At 31.8% G+C, this 11,864-nt stretch overlaps 1 protein-coding gene across 2 annotated transcripts in view; it reads left to right on the top strand.

Moving 5' to 3' along the window:
• Window positions 1-11,864, top strand: part of LOC106692555 (probable E3 ubiquitin-protein ligase HECTD2) — a 124,901-nt gene that overhangs the window by 53,242 nt on the left and 59,795 nt on the right. For both annotated transcript variants that reach the window (XM_024359870.2, XM_067050270.1), the window contains one exon: window positions 1,076-1,243. In XM_024359870.2, the coding sequence (XP_024215638.1) occupies window positions 1,076-1,243 (168 nt within the window). The remainder of the gene's footprint in view (window positions 1-1,075; window positions 1,244-11,864) is intronic.

The raw sequence follows: 11,864 nt of genomic DNA, 5'->3' as shown, positions 1-11,864 counted from the left end.
TTTTTTGACATTTTGCTTTCGCCAATACTTAACTTATATATATATATATATACAAATTATTTGTCTATTGTAGCGACATGCTACCCGCTGGTCTAGACTGTAACTATTACAGCCGCCGAAACCATTATCGCTTCCCACCAAGACGGAAGAGCTTCAGTTCGTTTCACCTAGAAGTACTACCAATGTTTTCTCTAGCCATATATTGTGTCCATTAATTCAGTAAAATGTAAATAATGTTAGTGTTATATATAAACATGTAAATATTATTGGAATTGTAAATATGTTGATTTAATAAATAAAGTTTACCAAAAAAAATATACTGAATCACAAAAAAGTAAGTTACTTCCAGGCGGTGCCTCTTACTGGCCTTTGTATCCTTAGTATAATTAATACCCCACCGATGGTACAGTACCTTATTGGGACAGTAAATAGATTCTTCCAAACTATTTTTTGATATGAAGAGTCTTATTTCACGCTAGTTCCCTGTCGGTCACCTCTTCCTTCCTCTACGATTTATCCTTGCCAAGGACCCTACATGCCTCTTCGTACCTTCAGGAAATGTACCCGGCAGGACGAGATTACCATCCTTATATAACTTATGGTCCCGTAAGTCTCATCCTATTTATTCAACTGCTAATTAACTACCATAGCTATTTTGAACACGCATTGTCAAGGAACACAACCACTTGGACAATACTATAGCTATTTTTTTTCTTCTTTTCGTTCGTTTTGATATAATTTTCTTTTCACCTATATTTAATTATTATTATTATACATAATTTTTAACTTTTGTACCTTGTATCTTGTACTTGTTTAGTTTTTTGGATCTTATTACCCAACATTGTCAAAATATTTTTAGTTAATTTTCTATGTTTTTTTAGCTCTGATGAAGCTTTACATAGTTGTTAATTATTTTTTAACGCACTCTCAACCATCTCCTTCATATTTTATAAATGTTATATCGTTTTAACATGCTAAAAGATGGACATTTTTCTCCATTTAACACACTCTAACATGTTAAACCAAATCTCATGTTAGCCCTTTCTATAGCCACATTCTCATTTTTCTGTTTCAGAGTGAAGATGAGGGGGGCCCGGGGTGCAGGTGGTGCAAGGGTGAGGGGGGCTGCCCCCAGTGCAGGTACTACGGGGCCCTCGTGTGCCCCGCCGTTGGGGCCGGTCGGGTCCGCAGCCAGCGCTCCGGTAGCGAGCCCATTGTCGCTGCATATCGCCTGCCTCCAATAGTAACTATAACATTATATATTATTTTTGTAGTTTAAATTATGTACATTATAAGGTTATAATTCTTATTCTTATAACTTACATTGGGTTTATACCGAGTTATTGTAGTTGCAGCGGTAAAATTTCACCTGATACATTAGTGGTATTCTTGATGTGAAAAGTATAAGAGATCCTAGCGGATTTTCTAAGCAACTTGTTTTATAACCTTACCTTCTATAACAACTTGTTATATTATTGTTTACTTCTAAGTTTTGATTAAAGTAATTTATTATGTCATGCCTACATTGACTGAAAAGTGGATGTTGTGTGTAAGTTTGGCCACTGTCTTGTTGATCTTCTAACTTGTGAGGAATAGAATCAAGATGTGCTAATTGACAACAGTCATTGCATTATTATTATTGTCATCCATTAGTTATAAAAACATCCAAAACAATAATAATACGCAATAAAAACACAAACTACGAGCAAGTAACTTAACACGACAAACAAAACGGTGACAAGCTTAGCTGGTCTGTTGATTGACGTCATTCTCCATTTAGCAGAATACTAATTACACCATCTATTACAACCTTATTAATTGCTTTATAAAAAAAAGTGATTAATAAGGTTGTAAAATATAGTGTAATGTGAATAAAATAGTGGATGAAAATAGGTTAATAGACTAAGATATATTTTGACAAAGGCAGAATAGCATGCAAATTTTAAATGACATTGTTAGCTGTGATATTATAAATAGGATACCCTTGCGAATGGCCGAAACGTAGAAGTTATAAGACAATAAATTGTTGAGACTAGTTGGATATTTTTACTATAATTGACAAGCCCACCAATCTCAAACTAGCTATTAAATCATATATATAACAAGATAACAGTAGTACTTTATTTATATGTAGGAAACGTTTTAGAGTTCTATGATACATGATATAATGATTGACTCCTAGAGTCATTTGGGAACTCTGTTGGATCACCATTTGACTACTCTCTATAGAGAGTCATTATAATTACCCTTATCTGTACTATAAGAGGATATGAATGATGGAAATCGGGTGCGAACCTCCAGCTTGCAATGTTCAATATTATAGGTTCTATGACGCTAACAGTACCTGATTTTATAGGTTAGCAATTTAAATCTACGATATGTGGTATGTTTAAAGAGAGAGCCTGCTTCTGGCATAGTAAGAATTTTGTAAAAAAAAAAAAAAATCGTAAGAACTTGAGTCATGCCCTGTCTCATAGATCTGAACAAAGTAAATTATATTCTTTGCATTGAACTTACATTGTTCATTTTTATACATATTTTCACACATTTTAAATACTTTTTAGCCACACCTTAGCTTACTTTTATTTCATATTATCTATTATGTTACTTTATTTCTTTATAACTTTAGCCGAAATGAAGCTCTGCAAAGTAGAGCGAAAGATCGGCTCTCAATAAATAGTTAACTATTTGAGTTCTTTTGACCGTACCCAGACCATATTCCATTTATATATTACACACGATCGATCAACGATCTTCCAAGATAGATTCAATGGTAATAACTTCCATTGTTATCAATGGCCTCTTCAAGGCCTGGTGATTAACGAAATTTCTAAAGGAAGAAAAATGTTTACATTAATTATCGAAAAGAACTGCCTGTTATGCTCCATTTCCCATTCGCTAAGGTCTTGTTGACAAAAGACTCGATGTTTGTTAATTAGATCGATGAATATTGATATGAATCGATCAACTATGTCTTGATATGATGGTCTTGAGGTCGCTTCATCTTAACTTGATCCATAGGTGTGGAACCATTAACCTAGCCATTGGGTCTAGTACACTTTGGGATATTGGTTCCTTTAGGCTGTATTGGATCATTTATAACCGCAAATTTGATTTATCCTTAGTTATATGTTTATCGTTTATAGTTGCCTACGCTCAGCGGCGAAGGGAGTGAGTTAAAGGAAAATAAATATAATTTATAAAAATTACTCCTTAGGCGCCACGTTATTTTTTCTAGGAAATAACGAAAACCCCGAAGCATTATGCCCACAATATAACTAAAATATACCACTATATAAACAATTGTTGAATTATGAACACTGGCGAATACCTTTACGTGTAGAGAACAGAAAACCTATGGGTGTTTCCTACCCACCTGTTGAATTATCATAATATTCCGTGAAAAACAACAAAAAAAACATAAGTAAATTAACAAGTTGAAAGCAGAGAAAGAAAAGCAGTACTATATGTACAAAATTTTAATAATAAGAAGAAATATATATATACAGAGAATGAAAAAAGAAAAAAAAGAATTCTTATCAATTAATAAAACAATTAAAACTTATAGGTTGACTTAACCTTAACTTAAATGCTTAACCTTAATAACTATATTAACATTATTATTCTCTTATCCAGGACATGTTGAAGAAACGTCACTGCACTATATCCCCACTTTTAGAGTTAATGACCGTCCATTGAAGTAGAACACCATAATTTTGAAAAACAAAACATATAAGATGACATTTCTCATATGGTGATATTACGATTCAAACCATTAAGACAGAGTGCCTTTAAACTATTACCACTTCACATTTAACAATCGTAACGTGTTCCGAAATCAAACTGTCACCTTCGCTAAAACAAAACCCACTCGTCTGAACATATCGCTCGTGTTTTGTTTTTCACCATGACAACCCTAACACCTCTTGTCTACTTAGATATCACCAGTGTTTTTATTTCACCATGGCAACCGTAACACATTTCATGTCCGTTTTTATTACTTGAGAAATTCAAAGTGGAATTAGTGGACTTTTGTTCTTTACTACGTTTATATTTGCAGATTATAATGAGTCGTTATTATACTTATTATATTTACAGATTATAATGAGTCATTATTATATTAACAGATTATATTGGGTCGTTATTATTATTCTCTTTTTCATATTTCCTATCATTGCAATGGATAGCACATTGTTTTTTCAATGTCAGAAATTGATGTTTTTTTATTTTAATTTTTGAAAATGATTCTCATGTCGAAAACGCATTGTCTAGCTTCATTTGTTCACAAAACCCCGCTTTTATTCAGTTCTGAAATTGAAAAGTTGGTAATACATTGGGGGAAATTTATTGAAAACTAGTTTTGTAGCGACTGTGGGGGTTAAAAATTAAACTTACCAAGACTGCCGGCCGGTATTAAATAAAAAAGCCAGGTTCTGCTTTCTTGGCTGATCTTAAATATTAAACCTTTAAATGAAACTTTTCAGTTAGATAAAAAATAAAGTGATGTACTGTTTCTGGGACTTGGTCCCTGTTATTACCTTCAACTGTAAAATTGTTGGGACTTCTCTGTAACTAACTATCTTTGAGAAATTTCTCCTTGGTACTTACTTAAACTGAGACTGCATATTTTAGTTTGCACCATTATAGACAATAGAAAATTAATAATCTAGATAATTAATTTAAAATAATAAATTATTTATAGCATTTTTAAAATTACAACAAATTTAATTCGGGTTTAGTTTTGATATAACATGATGAATCGAAATTAAGTAATATATCGGTTTATTTTAAGATTTCTGATTTCTAACGTATTAGGGTCCTCTAATGGATAGAGTTGTATTTGCAAATACTTTCCAATTCCTCGTAACTGCATTTATACTCCTATTTGTCCAATAGTACCATACTTAATTGTGATATATAGGAACACTATACCTAGGTTTTTAGGTAGCGAAATAGAAATGTTAGATATATCTTTTAAATCGAAATTTAAAAAAAAGTATTGTTTGGTATCTTATTGTATAAGTATGTTCAATTGGACCCAATATATGTTATATCATTTGTCTTTTAATTCAAAGTGATATACTATTTCAACTAAGCCTAATACTACAACTATTAACGGTAACTAACAGAAGAAGACGAAAGACTTCCTACATTGACTGACCGACAAAGGTTTCTAAGAATAGATTCCGAAAATATCTTCTTTAACAGATCGATCAAGTACTGGAGAGAACCCTGTTAACTGACGTCAGCAATGATTCATAAAACCAACGTCAATTGGACTAACTTGCTATCCCCATTTGTATTGATAATCTTGAAATATATTTGTGGGATATGGAACTTCAAAATGTTTCGGAAAGTGACTTGTCGATTATGCTGTAATTTATTATTATATTTATAATATTAATTAAGTATTTATGATGTAACTTATGATGAAGAGAAGATGGTCTGGGGGTGCGGTCAGCAGAAAAATACAAATAATAATGTTTATTTGTGCCGACGTTTCGACTTGAAATTCAGGTCTTCATCAGGCCTATAAAACAAAAAGAGACAACAACTATAATTCAGAGAAACATAAAAATAAAATAAAAAATAATATTAATTATAGACTAACAAATTGGGGAATATACATAACAATGAATTTAAAATATAAACTTGTTGATTAATAACAGTAGTAGATTCATAACAACATAGATGAAATATAAAATTATATATGTATGAAGAAATGTATAAGATGAAATATGTGAGTAGTGTGTCAAAAAAACAGAAAACTATGCGAATTAGCATATTGAAGAAATATCCTAAGTATTTATTATTCAATATCCTTTCTAAAATTCAATCAATTATTCTGATAAAACGAAAAACGCAGAATTATGAATGCATTTTCGCAACAAATGAATCAGTTTTCGAATAAAGAATTTCTTCAACTAACTTGTCGATTCTTATGAAATTCATTATTATATTAATTAAGTATAATTACACAATATAAGTAAAATAATCATCCTATAAATGAAGTATCTCGATAAAGCGAAAAACGCTGCAATTATGAATGCATTTTTGCAACAACTGAATCAGTTTTAGAACAATGAATTTCTTAAACTAATTATTAAAAAACTACAAGTACATAATACAATTTAAGATTAAAAATTATACATATTACTAATTTATTAATTATACTATAAATGGAGGGAGGTAAACGTGGATTTGTTTTGGTTTTTCCAACGCGTGACCTTCCTTCCAAGCAGCTAGTCAGTCTGTTTTTTTTTTCGTATTTAGTGTTGTTTATTACGTTTTATGGGTTTGTTAGGTTGAAGTTACCTGAATATAAATTTTGTACATCAAATTTTTTAATGATAGCCCGATTCTTATATTTTTCTATAGTAATCATTCCTTTAAATTTTGCTTAACGCCTGTTGAACAGATTCGATACTTAGTACTCCATCTTGACAAGAGACTTACTTGGAATCCACACACAAGACTGAAACGACAAGAAACTGCTCGTAGATTCCGATTGCTAAAACACCTACTTGACAAACGCTCTAAACTTCCCATTCGCTACAAAAAATTAGTATACACTACAATAATCAGACCAATTTGGACATATGGAATTGAGCTCTGGGGCTCCACCAAACCATCAAATTCTTCCCGCATCCAATCGTTACAATCCAAAATCCTACGTAAATCCTTGATGCTCCTTATTACGTCACAAATAAACTCATTCATAAAGACCTTAACATCCCATTCGTTGCAGATTTGACCCAAACCAGATATGCGTCTTTTTATTCCAAACTCCTTAACCTTCCTAACCCATTAATTCTTAATCTTTCATCCTTAATAATCCCTGATAATCCTCCGAGGCGTCTGAAAAGAAGATGGCCACGAGACCTTCTAGTTTAAATTAATGTTTGAAGTACCACCAATGGGTGGTTCCTTCCCAAGATTTTCAAGTGAATATGAAACTTAATACATATTTACTTATTGTATTATTTTGTACAGTTGTAAATTACAATAAATAAATAAAAAAAAAAAATTTGCTTAAAGTTGTTTTTTTTTCGATGTATGATTTTTGATTCTTCAAATATGAATTTATGCCCTGTTTGTTTAAAATGTGTGGCGATAGGAGTTTGGTCAGGTTTGTTAGGAAGTTTATTATAAAGGTACAACTATATTTGTGTTTTTTAAGATAGTAGTATAGTTGTCTTATTGACTGGTCCACAAATATATATCTGTATATTTATCTATTTAAGATAACTTCCAGACCGATTGAAGGAATAATAACCCTACATAATAACACCTGTAGTCAGATTTGTGCATTCAAATCTGGTTGCCTGTAGTCAAATTTGTGTTGGGATATAATCGATAGAACCGATAATTCGATTCCGATGAACTTTTCATTAATTGTGGGGGCTAATACCTAGTCGGTCCCATATCGATTTTATCTTATCGTATTTATCTCGACACACCAATAGGCACCAGAAATAGGTTCTTTTCTATCTGACCCAAATTCAGAAGGAAGTATAAATTATATAAATTGGATCAAGCAATTTCACTTCATGTTCAAAAATATTTGATGCTCATATTTTCATGTTTTTTATTTATTGATAAAATCAATTTTGATTTTTATAATGGATCGATTATCAGGGAAGCAAATAATATTAATTTCATTTTCGTATTTTGATTACATTATTGGAATGTATTTATGTGAACCTAGAGTTAGAGCTGCCGCAAAGAAATAGTTGTTAACTATTTCAGTTTTCTTGTTATATACAATATTAATTTTGATATAGGCTCCAGAAATAGGTTCTTTTCTATCTGACCCAAATTTAGAAGGAAGTATAAATTATATAAATTGCATAAACTAATTTCACTTCATGTTAAAAAATATTTTATGCTCATATTTTCATGTTTTTTATTTATTGAAAAAATCAATTTTGATTTTTATAATGGATCGATTATCAGGGAAGCAAATAATATTAATTTCCTTTTCGTATTTTGATTATAATATTGGATTGTATTTATGTGAGCCCAGAGTTAGAGCTGCCACTAGAGAAATCACTCTGCCAAGCATTATGCAGACGCAATCAAAATTTGGACTAAAAGCTTGAAATTTCATTTATTCCAGAGATCTAAGTTTTGGGCTCATTTCAAATTAGGATTAGTACTGACACAATAGAAACTACACTGCCATTTGTAATTATGGCACATTATACCTAATCTATTAATTTTAATTATATATATACAAATAATTGACTGTATTGATTCGAATTATGAAGAGGATGGTAAAGGGTGTGGTCAGAGGAAAAAAAAAATAGTTAACAAGTATTTATTTACCGACGTTTCGCCCAACCTTGTAGAGCTTCATCAGGGCTGTTTCTGCTGAGAAAAAACGTTTTCTGTTTTCTAGTGCCGTACTCACCTGAGTAGAAACATCCCTGATGATACTCTACATAGTGGAGCAAAACGTCGGCAAAGAAATAGTTGTTAACTATTTTAGTTTTTTGTTACCGCCCCCCCCCCCATGACCAACTTTTTCATAATATTAATTTTTTAAGTTATGAAATCTGCAGCATGTACATGATTATTTCATTCTTCTGGTAAAATTGTTACTCTTTAAATTTATCATTCCTCAGATATTTCTGGAAATAAGAGGGTGCAGTTTTTTTGCTGCCATTTTTTTTAAAAAACTCTGGCTGTGCCAATGGGAAATTTGTATACATACTGCTAAGATATTACTAGAAAATACTAGATTATGCCACTTAGAGAATTCTAATCGGTTCAGGAAGAGACGAGTAAATGGAGCTAGTGAAGCGTACTCAAATTGGTTGGGTGCAGCCGCTGACCTCGCGCTGGCTCAGCTATTTCCCTTCCAACCTCTTTGCCAAGGCTTTGCCATTTTTTCTCTAAAGCCGGATCCACACTTGCTATAAATCCAAAATATCTACAAATGTTTGGTAAATAAAGAAAATTACAAAACCTAATTACAAAGACACGTGATGCAAATGTTATAATTATAGGATTGTGAAGGAGCCTGATTTTATGTTCATGTTATATGCTGAATGCAGAGCTCCTAGCGGATTTTATGGGCAACTTGTTTTATAACCTTTTAATGTTTACCAGATAATAAAGTCCTCAACAAATTAGTAATATCATCTTTACTTCACCTCACTTGTTTCATCTCTTATTTTTTTCCATTAGTTTATTATTATTTTTATTTATAACGTTATTAGAATCTAAGAAAGTCTAAACAAAGACAACATAAACCAAAGAAGAACTACGAGCAACTAACCTATCACAAAATGGTATGGAAATCAGCTAGTCTGTTGCGTGACATCATTCTCTATTTAGCTGACCTATTAAAAGATTCTCAACTTCATTAAATTATCGTTTTAACACGCTAAAAGAAAAAAAATATTATTCCATATAACACAACTTTTTACATTTCACATTCTACATTTGAAGAATGGTGCCAAAATTGGAGGATTAAAATTAATTCCAATAAATCCCACCAAATCACATTTACTCTTCGTCGTAGACCAATAACCTCTTGCACAACAGTATCCTTTAATAATACCCCACTTATGCTTGTTGAACAGATTCGTTACTTAGGACTACATCTCGACAAACGACTGACATGGAATCCTCATACAAGACTGAAAAGAAAGGAAACTGCTCATCGATTTCGCCTATTGCAACATTTACTAGACAAATGGTCTAAATTACCAATCCATTACAAAAGATTAATATACATGACTATTATAAGGCCTATCTGGACATACGGAGTTGAGCTTTGGGGCTCCACTAAACCATCAAATTCCTCCAGAATCCAATCCTTACAGTCCAAAATCCTTCGTAAAATCCTTAATGCTCCTTACTTTGTCACAAATCAAGTCATCCATCAGGACCTCAATGTCCCATACGTTGCCGATTTGGCCAAAACCAGATACCATTCCTTCCATGATATACTTCCCAACCACCCAAATCCACTTGATTCTAACCTGGCTTCTCCTTCATTAGCTAATAATGCTCCTAGGCGTCTGAAAAGAAGATGGCCTCGGGATCTTCTCCTCTAGAAATGTTATTGGAGTTCTATCAATGGGTAAATTCTACACATGTTTGTATCATGTCACTATCTCACCTACAGCAAATTTACTTGTTTTATATATGTTATACAGTTGTAAATAACAATAAATAAATGATTAAAAAAAAATTATAAATTTTAACTAATGTTAATTTACAAGATTTGGAACTAAGTCTTTGTTGACATGATTAGGAGCTAATGGTTGATAAGGTTCTTTAAATATTCAATCTTAAATTACAGTTAATTACTGATTCAGAAGGTTAGGAAACACTTTTGAAAACATTTAAAATGGAGTTAATTATTGAATCCGAAGGTTTGGGTAGTTCTTTAATTTATTAAAGCACTGATAGCACAAATATTTGTCTGTTGGCAGTTCGAGAATTGTACTAATTGAGCTCTGTGTATTTTGCCCAAAAGGCATGGTGCCAATTTGCCAAAGTTTGGCAAATGTGTAGAGGTACCTTTACACTCCAAAAATCGTGCATGGTTTATCAATATTTTTGGAATTCCAGAAGTAATATTGTCTTGTGATGTTGGATGCATCATATAAAGTAGCTTGATGTATCTGGAGAATATTCTATCAAGATGTTATTGTGCAGATGGGGATGCTGTTTTCTGATTTATAAGACATGTTTGTTAAACATTTTTTAAACAATATATAGCTTTGAGCTTTTGGCATTCATCTTCTTATATATTTTTTTCCTTTATTACCAGATGCCCTGGTCGGCCTTGTATGGTTATTGTAACAGTTTGTAAGTTATGTATTATCAGTTGATAGAGGAGGGATATAGGCCTCCGCAAGAGGCTCCCATAATTATTCACAATGGACTATTATGATTAAAAATAGTAAAGATAAATTTTAAAAATAAATAAAATAATAATCCAGAGAAAAATATCAAATAAAACAAAAAAAACTACAGAATAAATTTTTAAAAAATGTACTGATTCGACAGGCTAACGTTTGAGGGATAGGCCAAAACGTTGGTGGGAGGATTGCGTTAAGACCTGATCTAGTAGATTAGAGATTTGAATAGCGGTCCCTGTAGAGTTGTATGTAAAGGCATCGGCTTTTTGTTATTATTGGACCTTTTACGGTTTTTTTAAAATACAAATTTGACTTTTTTCTTTTTTCCTGTTCTTCATTATTTCATTGTCCCACTAGATTCGCAATTTGGCACACTGCGCGTTGGTTGCAGTTTTAGAGCAGTACGTATTATTTAGTTAGCTAATGGCTTAATGCAATTAAACAATATTTATGAGGGAGTCACTAATAGCTCTTTGTTGCGTGACAGCTAGTTCATCAACGATTCAGTAATAATTATTATATTAATAATAATATTATTACCTGTACCTCGGAGGGATACAACACTATGTCCAGTAGTAATTCACATGCTTCAGAAGGATAAAACACCAATGGTGTTCTATCCCTCTAAATGAAAGTGGACTTGGTGTTGTTTTAAAACATGCTATATCCTGTTCTAACTGATTTTGGACATAGTGCTCTATTCCTCTAAGAAATATGAGGAAAAGCTGATTTTAACTCTGTAATAAAGTCAATATGGAAAAAAATGGACATAGTGTTGTATCCCTCCGAGGTACAGATATATTTTAGGAATTATATATAAATTAACATACTAACGATATATTTTATGGATTATATATTGGTTGATGAATTTAGTTTCTGAAGTAATATTAATATTTATTAAAGTCATTTATAAAAAATAAAACTTACAAAAGAGAAAACTATCTGAGCTCAGGCCAATAATAATAAAAACACTATGCACTTTAT

This window comes from Halyomorpha halys, unplaced genomic scaffold, assembly GCF_000696795.3.
Source record: "Halyomorpha halys isolate HHAL.00 unplaced genomic scaffold, Hhal_1.1 Scaffold60.1, whole genome shotgun sequence".
NCBI lineage: Eukaryota > Metazoa > Arthropoda > Insecta > Hemiptera > Pentatomidae > Halyomorpha > Halyomorpha halys.
Note: the sequence above shows the minus strand (reverse complement) of the source record. Positions and strands in the feature narration are given on the sequence as shown.